The 16,505-nt window shown below is 40.4% G+C and overlaps 1 protein-coding gene and 1 long non-coding RNA gene across 4 annotated transcripts in view; one reads left to right on the plus strand and one right to left on the minus strand.

Annotated features, from left to right (window-relative positions):
• The window catches only part of FAM171A1 (family with sequence similarity 171 member A1), an 89,692-nt gene extending 74,193 nt beyond the window's left edge, over positions 1-15,499 (plus strand). For all 3 annotated transcript variants that reach the window (XM_073003123.2, XM_073003124.2, XM_078378676.1), the window contains exons 6-8: positions 8,154-8,270; positions 9,763-9,877; positions 12,670-15,499. In XM_073003123.2, coding sequence (XP_072859224.1) covers positions 8,154-8,270; positions 9,763-9,877; positions 12,670-14,377 — 1,940 coding nt within the window. In that variant the 3' untranslated portion in view covers positions 14,378-15,499. The remainder of the gene's footprint in view (positions 1-8,153; positions 8,271-9,762; positions 9,878-12,669) is intronic.
• On the minus strand, positions 8,278-10,127 carry LOC140708121 (uncharacterized). The gene is made up of 2 exons (XR_012088270.2): positions 9,968-10,127; positions 8,278-8,630 (listed from the first exon to the last, which is right to left on the minus strand). It is a non-coding gene; the product is annotated as an uncharacterized LOC140708121 (long non-coding RNA).
• Positions 15,500-16,505: the final 1,006 nt, after the last annotated feature.

Raw genomic sequence — 16,505 nt, forward strand, 5'->3', positions numbered from 1 at the left:
AATGATCCATTGGATCAAGTCCAGGTACTTCTGAAGGGCCTTTCGATATGGTGGAAGATCTTGTTTCCATTAAATAAATCAGCAGTGAGGAATGGGGTATGGGCCAGAGCTAACTTATTTCCCATTGGAAGCTCCATTAAGGGGAGAACTTTCTCCACAAGTTTAGGTGTAAAGCAATCTGGGGGCACTCCCTGTGTTGTTTGTTTAGGGTGAGCAATGTGCTGACTTGGTGCATGCTCACACAGCCCTGAAAACTGTGGTGAGGGCTCTTTATTTAATGGCGAGGAGCAGATTGAAAACATGCATTTGCTTATGTTATGCAGCAGGATTTCAGCCACTGAATTACCAGTCAACCACACTGATAGTTGTCCTAAAAGTTCTCAACTATTTAGTTCATCAGCAACAGACAATGTTAATGGTACTTAAAAAGAAGAAAATAATTTCTTTTGCCATATGTTTGATGGCTGAAATAAAATATCTCAATGGAACTTCTTCTCATACTGGCAGAATTAATGTCACGACATTGGATTGTTTCCAGACTTAATCCCTGCACATTCATTGTTTAAGCCTGGGAAGCTCACACCGCAACAGGTGAACCCTGGCCACTTCTGTTACCACTTTCAAAATAGAAAAGTCTGAAGAGTGGGAGGCTGTTCCATCTGAATATTATGGGATCAAATCCCCCTGCCTCCTAATCTGGGTTTTGACTCTTGTGGAAAGTGGCTAACCAGCAGCCTCCCATTCTTCAGGCTGTTGCTATGATCTGTTGAAAGTAATGATGGAGAAGGCAACAATGGTATGTTCCCATAACATATGTGTGGTACCTCCCTTATGAGGAAAGGCTACAGCATTTGGGGCTCTTTAGTCTGGAGAAAAGGCGCCTGAGGGGGGTATGATTGAGACATATAAAATTAGCAGGGGATGGATAAAGTAGATACAGGGAAGCTCTTTTCTCTCTCGTGCAATATCAGAACCAGGGTACATCCACTCAAATTGAGTGTTGGGAGAGTGAGAACAGGCAGAAGAAAATACTGCTTTACTCAGCGTTTTGTTAATCTGTGGAACACCTTGCCACAAGATGTGGTGATAGCATCTGTCCTAGATGCCTTTAAAGGGGGATTGGACAGATTTCTGTAGGAAAAGTCCGTCGCAGGTTACAAGCCATGATGGGGATGTATAATCTCCAGGCTTAAGAGGAAGATACCTCAGAATGCCAGATGCAGGGGAGTGGTATCAAGAGACAGGTATCGAGTTGTCTTGTGTGCTCCCAGAGGCATCTGGTGGGGCCATTGTGAGACACAGGAAGCTGGACTTATATGTGACTCTGCATGCTTAAGTAAGGGCAGCTTCCTTGTGCCAAAGCCAAGGATGGAATGTTTTCTTATCCACGTGTTTATTTTAAAACATGACATAAAATAAGGCCAGAAATTATGGGGGGTGGGGTGGGCGGAGTGAGGGAGGGAAAGTTTAATTATTAATTAAAACCAACAAAAGCACTGAAAATCGCTGACAACTTCTATTCTTAGTATCATAATGCTGGCTTGAAAAACTCGTCAGTCTGTATAACTATATATCTGTCTGCATTTCACCACCCAAGACAACAGAATGGTTGCATTTTATAGAATTTTCCATGGAAGAACTGCAGCTGCCTTTTTTTTTTTTTTAATAGGCCAAGATCAATGATCATTTGGCTGTGTTGGAAGAACACAGATGAGATCATTCTTTCTGATTCTGTTCCAAACAGAATAGTATGGTGCATTTTGAAAAGTGATGCAGTGATTTGTAGTAGAGACAAGGAAAAAGGTGAGCAGGTCACATGCGGCAGAAGCGTTTCCCTGTTCCTCCTCAGGAGGAAATTCTGCTCTTAACAGGAAAGAAAGTAGGGTGATGGTGGCCTAGATCTACCTTTTAATGAGCGGAGGGAAAGTCAAAACAGAATGAGAAATGCAACATGAGGATAAGAAGGTGCAGCAATAGGCTAAGATTTCTTTAGATCATGGCTGCTATGTACCTTTGGCTGCTTTCATGAGAAGCTACTAAATATGTTTTCCTTGATGGCCTGCTATTTATGTCACAGGCGTGAAAAAAAAATCTGTGTGTCTCCATGCATTTCACCGGGGTTTGTGTGGGTAAAGTGCTGCCCATGGGCTGTGTGCATTTTTCTTCCTTTCTTTGGTCCCATGTACACACACTGTGTCTATATATAAGAGAGAGGAAAAATAGATGTTAACCAGGTCAGGTGGGGTTAAGCTTCCCTCCCAACTAACAAAAACACCCAAATCAAAGTAAAAAGGTTTCATCAGAGCCCATCCAGTTTAAATTTTCCCTCCAGGTTTTTTGTTTTTTTGCCATTTCCCAAAATTGGCAAAAATAATGTTCCCTTATCATGCTAGGATTGTCCACAAAGCTGCAAAACACTCTTGAATGTTATATACAAATTACTTTGGCTTTTGTGTTTCCCTTTCTGATTTCCTCCACTGTAGCTAAAAGGACATTTGTAGTATGTGACTCTTATGTTTAGCTAATTGCACTTTGTTTTTTTACCTGTACTGGGGACTGGGCTTAGTGCTAACCGGAATCACCACCAGTGGTTTGAAGTTGGCTTTTTTCCAGTACATCATAGTTAACACTAACCATAGTTTAGTGCTGAACCATAGAACAGTTGTCTGAATTCAGGAATAATGACAAGCTGTGCTTAGCTACAAAATGGCAGAAATGTTTTGAACCTCACATTTGGGGCCAGTGGTTTAATGTTAATAACAAGCATGATCAGTGTCTCATTGGGGTTGTAGTCCTAATGCCTGAGCACCTAGAGACAAAATTTACAGATGTAAACCAATCACCCTCTCCATGATCTGCCTTAAATATAGTCATACATATATATTATGGTAGAAAGGTTGCTCCCCTGAAGCCAATGTAAAATAGCAAAAATGTCATCATATATCAAATGGGACTAGGACTTGGGAGACGTGTTCAAAGCCCCACTCAGTCACATTAAACTCACTGGGTGACCTTGGGCCAGTTACGGTTCCTCACCCTGATCTACCTCACAGAGTTGTTGGGAGGATGAAGTGAGAAGGAAGAAAGCTGTGTATGCTTCCTTGAGCTCACTGGAGAAAACTGGGGATTGAAAGGTAAACTCATAATAAACACAGTCCTTGTAGGTTTTTTGGGCTGTCTGGCAGTGCTCCTGAGGTTTTTCTTCCTGGTGTTTCACCAGTGTCTGTGGCTGGAATGTTCAGAGGACAGGAGTCAGAATTCTGTCTGTGCTCTGGTGCAGTTTGTGGGATAGTTGAGTACTGTATTTATAGCTGTGGGATTAGCTTTTTGTCCTTTTCAGGAGATTGGGTGATTATGGTGATCAGCGTGTTTTTTCTTATGGGTTTATTGTTGTGAAAAGGGGAAGAGATGATCTGTCAGTGTGATTGATGGGTGTCTTTTGTGCGCAGTGATCGCTGGTCCTTGTGGCTGGTTGGAGTTTGTTGACCTTTTGCAGGCTGTGTTTTTCAGTGTTGGGAGCCAGGCTTTCTTGAGTTTTAGACTTTCTTTTTTTGTTGAAGCTCTGCTGGTGTTTGTGGATTTCAGTGACTTCCCTGTGCAGTCTAACATAATGATTGCTGGTGTTGCCCAGTACTTCTGTGCTTTGAAATAAAATTTCATGTCCAGCTTGATTCAGGGCATGTTCAGCTACTGCCAATTTTTCTGGTTGTTTTAGTCTGCAGTGTCTCTCATATTCTTTGATTTTGGTGTGGATGCTGCATTTTGTGGTTCCAATATATACCTGACCACAACTGCAAAGTATCCGGTATACTCTTGCAATATAAACACATAATAAACACATTCTTTTTAACATGTTAGGTTCAAAGGTTGCTCAGTGTGGTGTAGTGAATAAGAAGGATGGATTAGTTCCCTGGAGAACAGGGTTCGAATCCCCATCTGGCCATGGAAATTTGCTGGGGTTGTGAAACTGGTAAAACCATCCCTTAAATATCTCACTTACCTTGAGAATCCTATTAAGGCTGCTATAAGTTGTGATAGCACAAAACAACAAAGTGGTTCAAATGAACTGCCTAAGACATCAAGCGTATGTCCAACCAGCAGATGAGGATATAGCAGTTTACATAGTAGTTTTCTAGCATATCTCCCATTTGCAAGAGGAACAGTGCTGAACTACCATATGTTTTAGCATGTGCATTAAGAGTACATGTATCTCACACTCTGCTGTGGGGCTTGCTGCATAAAGGGAGATGCAGTAACATCCCAGAGCATGGGAAGTTTCGTTTAAAAGGAATTGCATGGCAGTTCTTGTTTCAAGGCTCGAAAAGGTAGCTAGTTGCCATGATAGGTAAGTTTCCCATTTTTCAGAAAGTAACTACTGTAGTTTTAAAACCATCTGAATGCTACAGAGTGCTGGCATATGGCACAAAACAAAGTATCCTTCTGTCCTTCCCTTTCTTGCCTCATCACTCACAATAGAGCACAAGGCACAATACAAGCCAATGTTTGAAACCATTGAATATACCCCCATCATTATAAAAGAATCTAAAAATCCATTATGAAAGCACTGTGTTTATACCTTGTTATTTAGAGCTGTAATGTATTCTAATCCTGTTACTTTTAGAAAAAAAAACAATTAGCTACAAGTAAGAGTTCAGTCTACATTCGGCATCATCTTCCTTGGGAAGGGGGGGCAGAGCACATGAACAGCTAAGCATGCACTGCTCTGCAGAAACAGGGGAAAGGGATTTGCCAAAGACGTCAATGACGTAAGAGTTCAGAAGAAATCTGGAGGAGATTTCTGTGATTCATGTTTTTTACCACAGGAGGCAGATCACCCTGAGGAGATGCTGGTACTTGCTACAGAAAAAAAATGAGCAAACCGAAAGAATTAAAACAGCAAAGCGGGGTGGGGATAAAGGGATTAAAGGAGAGAAATAGAGTAAAGATGGAGGGGAGAGAAGTGACAGAGAAAAAAAAATCAACCATTCCCCACACACACACACACACACTTGACATTTTCATTTGAATGGTCACTATGATTTCCTCTTCTTGAAGAGCCTAACTCACACAAGGACCCCCAATTCCATATGAATGTGCAGAACCCAAACTAGCCCAAATTCAGCATTTTCAAATTCCATTGGTTCGTTGTGGTGGGCTGGGTAATGCTCTTAGTAAGTAGAAGCCTCTCATTTTAATATTATGTCATGCTTTCTATTTAATCATACTATAAATTATTAAACCTGCAGATTTTTTCCCCTCTTTGATAAGCCATTAATTCCAGCCTCTGATCAGAATGCTTGCCTGTTTTAGCTGGCAGCACAATTAAGAACTACTTCCAATGATATCTTCCAGTTTTCTGCCTTCAGCTTTTTACCAGCTGCTGTGCTGCAGTGGTTTTATTATTTATTTATTTAAAATATTTTTAAATATTTCCTTTCTCATTAAAAAGGAGCCAAGGCGGCTTACATCATTGAAAGACAATATTAAAGCTAAAACAGTAAACATGCAAATATTAAAAAGGAGCAAATGCCACTCTAAGAGATGCCAAAGAGGAGTACTAAAGACCCAGTCAGAGCAGTAATGCATAACAATCCATCTAAAAGTCACTCATGTATCCAGTCACTGAGAAGAAGCTTGCCTGAAGAGTCTTGGCCTTCAGTTTCTATTCCAGGGTTATGGGGTCCCCCCCCCTCCCAGGAATCAGAGGTGGGGGGAGAATACTGTCCTTGAGACCTAAGGATCTAAGTCAAGCTTGAACATGATGGCTGGAAATGATGAAAGTTGTAGTTTAGCGTATTCGGGAAAGGGGGCATAGAAACAGAGGATTAGATGGTCTAGCAAGAGTCTCTGAAAAAGATAATAATGCTTGAAAAAGTTGAAGACAGCAAGAAAAGAGGAAGGGGAAAATATGATGTGGATTGAGTCCATAAAGGAAGCCCTAGGCTTGAATTTACAAGAGATGAGCAATACTGTTAGGACAGGGCATTTTGGAGATAGCTCATTCATGGGGTCGCGGTGGACCAGGGGCAGCTTAACAATACATAACAACAAAGAAATCTTGTTAAGTACGGTGGCCCAGCCTGTTCTGTCATTTGAATATATAATTTTTGAGAATTACCCACCAGTTTAAACAGAATCACTTCTGTAACGGATAAATATAGTGGAACCTGGAATTGCCTTGATCTAAAGGTGTCTTTCTTTTTCCTTTATAAAAAAATTAACTGTGGCACCCACTAGTGGGAAAAAAGCAAAACTACCATTTTCATTCAATAAATTAAATTAAGATTCGCAATACTTACCATTTTGTTTTATCTGAAAATCACTTTATTGATTTATATTAAAATATTCAAATAGATATTTTAAAAATTAAAACAATAACACACACACACACCCAAATTATGGAATAAATACTATGCTTACATGTGCGCAAGTGGTATGATGCAAGCAGAGTTCTTTACCACTGTTTTTCTGTGATAAGCCACCTTTAAAAATGCTACACCCAATGGTCAAGGAACTATACTGTGAATGGGATGAACTGAGAAGAGTGGAGGATCCCCCCAAATCAGCCAGAGGGAATTTCTGTGAACAGAATTCTCATCCTACTACCAGTTAGACCTTATTTTGTGCTGGTAACATCATCCATGCAGCTTCACATGTAGAAACATGACTTACGGACATGGATATCTAGCAGACTGATACAAGCAGCTATACGGTATGTGTGAGCACGTTTCGTGGAACTCTGTGGTACTTCTGAACCGTCATACATTGGGTTGCTCCATTACCGAATTGAGGAATGACAACTGTAGTCGTTGTGGGCTCTCTTTTCCTCCCAAGAGTCTCTTCCAGTAGGAAAGACTGTAAAACTGTGTGCTGCGGCTCCAAATGTTTACGTTTGGTGGAGCAGAATATTTCAGAGAGTTTACTGGCAGAGTGTTGCACGCAGAAGGCTCTATGTTTAGTCATTGGCATCTCCAAGAAGAGCATGAAGAGCACCAATCTGAAACCCTGGAGCACCATTGCCAGTCATTTTAGGCAGGACTCCATGGCTGCGGAAATCCTGTTGCACTTGGCATAGTATGAAGTTATGCTTATGGCAGTTCACAGGGAGTTACACACAAGGAGTTTGCAGTGCATGCCTGATTGTGCAGTAGGTTAGTTATGCATTGTGTTTGGGGAACTGCCTCCTGGATGTGACTTCCATTTCAGTGCTGATTTCACAGCTGCTTGTGCAACTTCAAATTACACAGGCATATGTACACAGCAGGATTTGGGCCAGCATGTGCAGCAGCTCCCAGCATAAATTCCATAAATTCAAGGTGCTATACTTTTGTAGCAGGCTGGTTTGTTACATGGAGATAGACCTTATTTCGCTATGAGGTGTCAGAATAACAGTGTAAACATGGCAGGGCATTTTAAAATTTTCCTCCAAACAGAAACACTTGAATGGAACTTGATAGATGCCCAAGCTGTTTAAGCAAGCTGCAGTTTAATGTCAAAACTACATTTGATGCTGAATGTGTCACTTTGAAACACAAAATTTTAAGCTACGGGCAAGGGATGGGAGGATTTCTGGGAGACTGCCTGACCTGGAGAATAGAACTGCTGAATAAATAGCTCAGTGGTTTAGGTCTCTGGCCTACGTTTTTTGTGATGGAGGAGGAACAGGTTAAACATTCTTTCTGCCTGTTATTATTAACTGTTATGACTTCAGGCAACACACAATGTCAGTAAATTTGATTTTTCAGGACAATTTATTGCCTGAAGTCCAGTAGTAAATCACAACTAGAGTAGACTCATTGGATTAGTGGGGATTTGGTGAGTTCATTCCTCTGTAAGGAACTCTCATGGCAGGTTTCTACTGGATATGAGCCTATATATACAGTATGCTTACGAACCTAGGAGTAAGCCCCACTATATTCAGGTTAAGGGTGTATACAATCACAGCCTTCGTTTGCCTGTCTGTCACTCTCTTTTTTCATTAAAAGAAAAAATCTCAAAGAATGTCAAAATTATCCTTGACAGAAACAGATTGCTATTGAGCATTATATGCATTTCAGATATACATTAAAGAGGTCACTGAAAATTATTATTAAGGTTCATTAAGTCTTCCTTCAATATATAGCTAAATGTATTTTGAACTACTGTTTTTACAGGGACATGGTTGAAAAGCAGCTTAGGCATCATAGAACGAGAAGGAAGTGAGATGACCTGGACATATATTGCCCCACAGCTGGGGTATTGGGTTGCAGCCATGTCACCCACAAATCCAGGTGAGACAGACTCTTTTAAAATATATATTATTTGTCTCAAAAATATAGCAAGACATCCTGGGTGAGAATCTTGAGTAAAATGCTGGGTGAAATTCTCCTTCCCCATTCTTTCTGTGAACTCAACCATCTTCTCCAAGGAGCCTCTCATGGGTCAGGACTGGAGGGAGGAGCTGTGTGAGGTTGGTCTTACAGGAGTATGGTGGGAGGGGGATTATCCAAATCAGGTGGAGGAATCTTGCATCACCCACATGAGATTCCTGGTTTCAAATGATTCTTCACCTGCACGCACACATGTCCTTGTAAGACATAACTTGTAATGTTCACTGTGTTTCCCAGTCCAGCAGAGAGACCTTTTTAGGGCTGCAGGTAGAGGAGAAGAAAAATAAATCTGTTATACAGCTTTGCTTTACGTTTTCCCAAGGCCAGATATCATTCATTAGTAAAAAGTTTATGTATTTCAAAATAGCACATGCTGAGGTATCCCTAAATTGGGAAGGAGGTGTTAAATACTGTCAAAATACTGAGTTCTGTTTTGTAGACATTTTTAAAAATGTAGTTAGTGAGAATCTTGTTGGTTATTTACACAAACTAAGTCTAGTAGTATAAATTCCACTGTCAACTTTCCACTAACTAACTAGTCACTGTTCGTATTTGTGGTCTCTTGTCAGCTGTATGACTTGGTGAATGACAGGAAATTAGAGCAGCAACTTGTTAATAGTAGAAATTTGCCAATACAGTTTATGTCATTATGCTTATATTGGCACAAATCCGCAATAAGATTCTGTCTAGTGTTGGTTTTTATAGCTTTGCTTGCACTGCGGTCATTTTTCAGTGGTCCTCAGCCTTGGGCCTCCAGATGTTCTTGGATTACAACTCCCAGAAGCCTTCACCACCACCACTGCTGGCCAGGATTTCTGGGAGTTGAAGTCCAAGAACATCTGGAGGCCCAAGGTTGGGGGTCACTGATTTAGATCACAGAAAGCAGCCTCCCATACCAGAGGCCCACCAGGTGCCATGGTCTGTAACTCTACAGTCCACCTACAAGCACTGATGATTGAAGCATTATGGAAACTGTCATGCAATGCATTTGGAGGACACTATTTTCATCAGGATCATTGTAGGGAGGGGCAAAGCTAATGCATATCAGATGTGTGTCTGTGTGCCTATGTATGTGTGTGCAACCCTGCAGCCACATGAAGTTAATGTAGCCTTTGGGGGGGGGAATGCCATTGGGCTAGTCCTTGTAGCTGCAGAAATTATCTCCTAACCATGATAAGTTACCCAGCATGGATGTATTGTCGCTTCTAGCCCTTGTCTACACAAGAAGCAGAATGAGATTGAATTAACCATATTTTCCAAATCCGTCATCCCATGTTCATTATTTATGTCATAATTCTGGGGTTCAGAATTTTCCTTCATTTAGAAGAAAAATATTCAATTTCCACATCCCAAAAGTTTTGTTTAACATTTAAAACTTTCTTTTCTCTTCCAGGTCCCATCATAACCCAAGATATAACCACATATCACACAGTGTTTCTTTTGGCAATCCTCGGAGGAATAGCTCTTATACTACTTGTTTTATTGTGCCTCCTTTTGTACTACTGCAGGTAAAACAACTTGTTGTCATACTTAGTCTTGCAATTGCAGTTGGTTGCTTTCTGAAAAAAAATTGTGTGGAAGAAAACAGCTTTGAGTACCTTCTTGCAAAGCCATATTCTGTTCTAATGAAGAGGTTCGTTCGTTTGTTCTTTCTTTCTTTCTTTCTTTCTTTCTTTCTTTCTTTCTTTCTTTCTTTCTTTCTTTCTTTCTTTCTTTCTTTCTTTCTTTCTTTCTTTCTCCTTCCTTCCTATCAGAGCACTGCACAATTTAAAATTATGTACATACAGTATATGAAATATAGATAAAATTAAAGACAAATTAAAATGTTAAGATAATTAGCCTATGTTTGACCAGAAGCTGCTTCAATAGCATTATCTCAGCCATTTGCTAAATCTTCTTCGGTACACATGGGCCCATAAATCGCAAGCCCCTAAATGCTGCATTGATTTAATTTCTCCAGTCACAGAAATTTTGTTTTGCATCCAAGTAACCCCATTTTATTTGATTATTCTTTGATTTTCCTACTTCACTTTCAAGTCTGTGTACAAGACTTGCACTATGTAAAGGATTCAGACACACTTTCTATTTTTTGTTTCAAATATCTTGTGCAATATTCTGTCACAAATTGTAAAATGGTCCTTCTGTGAGTATAATATGATTTCCGTATTCAGAATAATATGTTTGCATCCTAGGCATTATATCTAAACCAATGTTTTAAAAGCCACATGTTAAAGAAAATCTAATTTTTCAGTATAAAATGTGGAACAATATAAAGAAGAACCAATTTGCTTACTCTATAGAAAACTTTATGGCTTGATGAGTACAGATATTAAGAACCCAAAAGTTAATGTGAAAATGATTTTTTTTGTTACTAGCACTGTAAAACAAGGAACAAAATTAGCAATCAAAAAAGCAAAGGAAAAATCTTAAACTTGCATGTGCTCCATTGTGTTGAGATGGAAATCATCAATATTAACAAATGAGATTATAAAGGTTTTTCATTTTGGCTGAAGATCAGTAAAAGCTGCCATTTCTTCAATTCACTGTGATCTGTTTATAAAAGCCTTCATTTTAACTTTGTATGAAAACTAAACAATGGCCTGTTACAAAACATTAACTGGAATTTTGTTTTTCCCAATCCCCTTCTGAATATTTCTTTTTTGGGTATAAGAAGATTATTTTTAGGTGCTAATACCGTAACACATCTGAGTTCTGTATGACTGTTTGTAATTTCACAAAATGAGCCTCTTCTTATTCACAGTTATATAACAGACAACATAAGCAGTTATAACAATAACAAAATGCTACCAATTGTGCACCCAGGTCTTTGGCAACAGCACCAATACAGAAGCTGCTTGTAGAATTGGAAAAATCAAGTGTCCTTTTGAATTCAAATTCAGACAAAATTCCATCATATCTTCCTCGGCTAGGTTGGGTATCACTAACATAGAAGAATCAGCCCCACATGCAGAGACTTCAAAACCCTGAGAATAAAATATAAATTCAGTTGCATATACAGTGGTGCCTCGCAAGATGAAAGTAATTCGTTCCGCGAGTAGCACCGTCTTGCAAAATTTTCATCTTGCGAAAAGCAAGAAACCTCGCAAGATGAATGAATTATTTTCATCTTGTGAGGCATCGGTCTTGCGGGGAAAAAATCATCTTGCGAAGCACGGCCATAGAAGAAGCCGTCTTGTGAGTCACCAACACGATCGCAAAAACCATTCGTCTTGTAGGTTTTTCGTTATGTGAGGCGTTCGTCTTGCAAGGCACCACTGTACATGAATGCATTATGTGGATTCACCCCTCCAGTATGAATTAAATCTAGACCAAGTTGGCAAGGGCCTTAGTAGTCTAAGTGGCAGCAGCAAGTCCAGCCTCTTCAGTTCTTCCGCTCTTTCTGATTCAGATCTCTTACTCACAACCCCACTCTTTCTTAGTCTCACCCCTTTGGGTTGAAACAATATGTCATAGGGTTTACACTAATGTCTGCTGAATTGATGTTTGTAAATTTTTATAATTAAATAACCATTAATAACTTTAATCTGTGTGAATGACTGGAAATCTAACTTTTCCACCTTTTGTTTGTTCACTTGTTTACTTTATCTAGGGAGTTTTATTGTATATTTTGCAGTTGAAATATTAACTGAAATGAATAACTAATTCAGGTGTTTGAGATCCATGAGAAAATAAAGAGGCATAACAGCATGCTTGGGTGATGATACCCAGAGTATGCAGAAACATAAGGCAGATAGGAACACATAAGATACTGCAGTGAAGACTGAGTTGCAGAAATTTGAGCTCAACTGGGAAAAAAACTAGAAAAGTGAGGGGAAAAGCCAGAACTTAGAAAACTTACTTTTTTGGGACTAAACTCCCAGAATACCTCCACCAGAGATAAATCATGGTCAATCTGGCTGGGGGATTTTAGGAACACAAAATTAACAATTCCAAACTGTGCTTGAGAGTCTAATGGAGACCACCTGCTGTTCTCATCAAAAAGTATCTATTACTAACTCTGAGAGTAGTGTTTGCTTGTTGCTGTTGGTCCAGTAGAACTTTTAAAATATCTGGACACCAGCAGTTTCTACCTAGAAGCATCGGGATAGGAGGGAATTTTCCGTTCCCCACACTGTAGAATGAGCTGCCTTACTTGCTTGAACCATGAACTAACAGTATTAGCTAATTGGAACCCTGCTTAGAAACACTGTTGTTAAGGGTTGAGGATATGCAATAATCTTTTATTGTGGCTTCCACTTATCTTGACAAATTTTCTTTCCTTTTCCTTTTTAAATTACAGGAGAAAATGTTTGAAACCACGTCAACACCATAAGAAACTGCAGTTGTCCTCAGCACTTAGTGGAGCCAAGAAGGATCAATCAACCTCAATGTCCCACCTCAACCTAATATTCTCACGACGAGAGTCGGAATTTCCTGGTGGGCTCTCTGCTGCTAGCAACAGGCATGCAGAATCGGCAGGCCATAAAGAGCTGATGGGAGCGGTTCACATGGAGAAAGGTGGTTTGGGCGGAGAAGCAGATATGCGTACTCCCATGCTCAAACATGCGTATAGCACTTCGCAGGAATTCAGTTCTCGGGAAGAACTGCTTTCCCACAAGAAGGACCAGAACCGAATGTCTCTGGAGAATATGACCTCTGGTGACACTTTGAGAAAAGACTATATTAAATTAGTGGATGCTTTCCCTATAAACCCAAGAAAATCTGTAGAAACATCAGAAGGCTATGACTCCCCTGACAAGGAGGATCATAGAAGGAGTTACAATGCAATGTTGGCTCGGCCTTTGTTTGAGAAGCAAGAGCAAACATCCATGAATCATATTTCGACTGGAAGTAAATACAATATTCAGGAACCACTGTACCCCATACCTTCAGCGCCTGAAACAGAACTGTTAGACTGCAGACCCTCTGAATGTATGATGTCTCGCTCTGTCGACCATCTTGAAAGACCTACATCTTTCCCTCGGCCAGGTCAACTGGTTTGCTGTAATTCTGTGGATCAGGTTAATGACAGTGTTTACAGAAAAGTATTGCCTACCTTAGTCATTCCAGGTCATTACATGAAACTCCCTGGGGACCATCCTTATGTTAGCCAGCCTTTGGCAGTTCCCACTGACCAGCCAATTGATATCGAAAGACTCCAGGCAGATCTGGCGAGTCCTCATGCGCAGCTTTTCCCACATTCCCAGCAACAGATGCAGCCTCAACAACTGGCAGCTCAGGCAATATCTCAACAACATTTGCAAGAAGCTGGTGCGAGCGAATGGAACCCGCAAAATGTTTCCATGTCGGAATCTGTGTCCATCCCAGCCTCGCTCAATGATGCTTCTTTGGCCCAAATGAACAGCGAAGTGCAGCTTCTTACGGAGAAGGCTCTCATGGAATTGGGCGGAGGCAAGCCTTTACCTCATCCACGAGCGTGGTTTGTTTCTCTAGATGGGCGTTCAAACGCCCATGTCAGACATTCGTACATCGATCTTCAAAGAGCTGGAAGGAATGGAAGCAACGATGCCAGTTTGGATTCGGGCGTCGACATGAACGAACCAAAATCTGCCCGAAAGGGGAGGGGAGATCATTTGTCTTTGCAGCAAACTCATCAGCAAGGGCAGACACACCCGCAGAAAGAGCAGAAAGCTCCGGACAGCACAGCTTACACACAGCTGGTCTATCTGGATGATATGGACCAAAGTGGTAGTGAATGTGGAACTGCAGTGTGCAGTCCGGAAGACAGCACCCTGAGGTGCTTGTTAGATGGAGGCAGCAGACGACCGGGTGGCCAGTTGCCCAGCTTGCAGGAAGAAACAATAAAAAGAACTGTAGAAAGTTCACCAGAGCCTTTAACAAGTCCAGAACATGGAACAACTGTCCACAGTGAAGTTGGAGAGGAGGACGAGGATGAGGACGATGAGGAGGATGACCAAGGAGAAGATAAAAAGAGTCCCTGGCAAAAACGAGAAGAAAGACCACTCATGGCTTTTAATCTAAAGTGAGCTACAACAGATTCTTTTTTTCTCCCCTTTCCCCAGAGGAATATAAAATTGCCAAATATTTTTTTCCAGTGGATGCTCTGGCTGTTTAAAGGGGGTGAAAAGGAGATGAAAATAACCCTCACGGCCAGGCAACAGAGAAAGTACACTTTAAGGATTCCTGTGCAGAATGAAATCTGTTCCTCGGAATCCTATACGAGGAACATGTCCTGCAAGAGAACAGTGTGACGTTAATTCCGTTTACTTGATATTGGCCATCAAGGACGTTTGGACATAATTGGCATGTGGTATGGCGGATTTATGACCTCAGATGTGTGAAGCATTGTTGCATTTTCTTGATTCAATGTTATTGACGCTACTGAAAGGGTATCTTCAGAGTTTGACACTTGACATCTTAACAGATATGCATTATCTCAAAGGAAGGCTATGCATTGCTGCTTTTTAGTAATCGTTTTGTTTAAACTATGCTTTTCTTACTTATTTACAAGGTAGTGGTAAAACATTGTACGTCTCTTTCTCGTAGTCTGCTCAGCAACTGAGTTTTTTATGTATGTGGAGCCTGGGTAGCATTTTGTGGTATTTTAAAAAGCTTTTTTATGAAACCAAATTTTCATAAAAATTTTAAGTCAGCTGCAATTCCTCCAGTTTTGGTCCCTAATCCAAGTGCCTTTTTTACAGGAACAATGAACAGCCCCTTCTTTTGCTAGCGCCTTGAATATTCAGATTTTTTTTTAAATAAAATTTCTGAAGCTGTACCTTTCCTTTAAACTGCATGCCATCAAGTGTCTGTGCTGAATGATTCCTCATTTCACTACAATGTATTCTCTCGTTATGGTGTGTACTGTGGATTCTGTTTAGCCGAGATAGACTAGAGGACATCTTTGGAAGACCCCAAAGCAGCCAAGGGGATAGTTTCACTGACTGTACATATGATGTATATAGGCTCGAGTGACATGGATCATGGACCAAGCAAGTGAACTGAATGTGTTTTCAAAATGTCAGGCAAACTTTATATGTACTATCAAAAAGTGCCAGGTAACACTTCTGTGCTTTCTCTACATAAAGCTGCTTGGTTATCCAAAAATTATAATTAAAAAAACTTTTTAAAAGGATTTTAAAAAACTCCTTTTTGGTGTCACAGCATTATTATTTAGTAGACTAAACAAGGATTCTGAAAGTGATTATTAAAGTATATATGCCTGAGTCTGATTATTTAATTCTTGCAGCATCCTAGTTAAGGCCCACAACAGATGTCATGGCATCAGACATGGTTATTTGCTTCTCTCAGCCTTTTTGTAGAGATATTTTATAGGATGACCTGCAGCAGCCCCAACTATAAGGCCAGTCTTCAGTGTCTAAAAGTGATTACACAAAGTGGAATGAAGTTTCCCAATGTGGATCTCCTGTTCTTCAAATTTACCTGCAGAAAAAAACAACATAGAAGATCTACAGAAACATGCTTCCTGATTTACATTTGCCAAAACAGAGCAAATGCAAGAAGAGAACCTGTCATGGGAAAAGTGGGGAGACAGTGTGGATACCTTTGCAGAGGAAATTAAAGGAAACACTAACCTGCCTACTGCTTTCCATGGTTGATCAGGGGTTCAAATCCATCAACTAACCCTTGCAAATGTTTTGTGTCTCCTGTTCTACCTTCTGAGCTTTCTTGCACTCCTCACAGTAGCTGGAAGTGTAGGAAAGATCTTCCTGTCAACAACATAGTCTTGTGTAATCTATCTCTGTTGTAAGCGAAAGCATTGTGGTGTTAGAGGTAGTGGCGAGGTGGGCTAGTTCGGAGCAGCCAATTAAGATGGATTAGCTTTGTAGATCATTAGCTCCTGGAAGAAAGGAAAAGTCCTAGAACTGATGGAAACTACCAAGATTGGTTTGCTGGTGTAGATGAGCACAACTGCCTCCATTTTTTGGACTCTTTGGGGCACTGCTGTGGAGACAGTAATGAGGACCCCTAGCATTTTAGAATTCATCATGGCACCACTGATGGACGCCCAAATGGATAGCAGCCAATTTAAATCTTGTAAATTTTTCTGCAGGATAGTTTTAATACGTAGTCATTTTTAGAAGAATTCTTGAGGCGTGGTCAAGGCAATTTTCAAATTGAGGTTAAGCAAGC

Source organism: Pogona vitticeps, chromosome 6 (assembly GCF_051106095.1).
Source record: "Pogona vitticeps strain Pit_001003342236 chromosome 6, PviZW2.1, whole genome shotgun sequence".
NCBI lineage: Eukaryota > Metazoa > Chordata > Lepidosauria > Squamata > Agamidae > Pogona > Pogona vitticeps.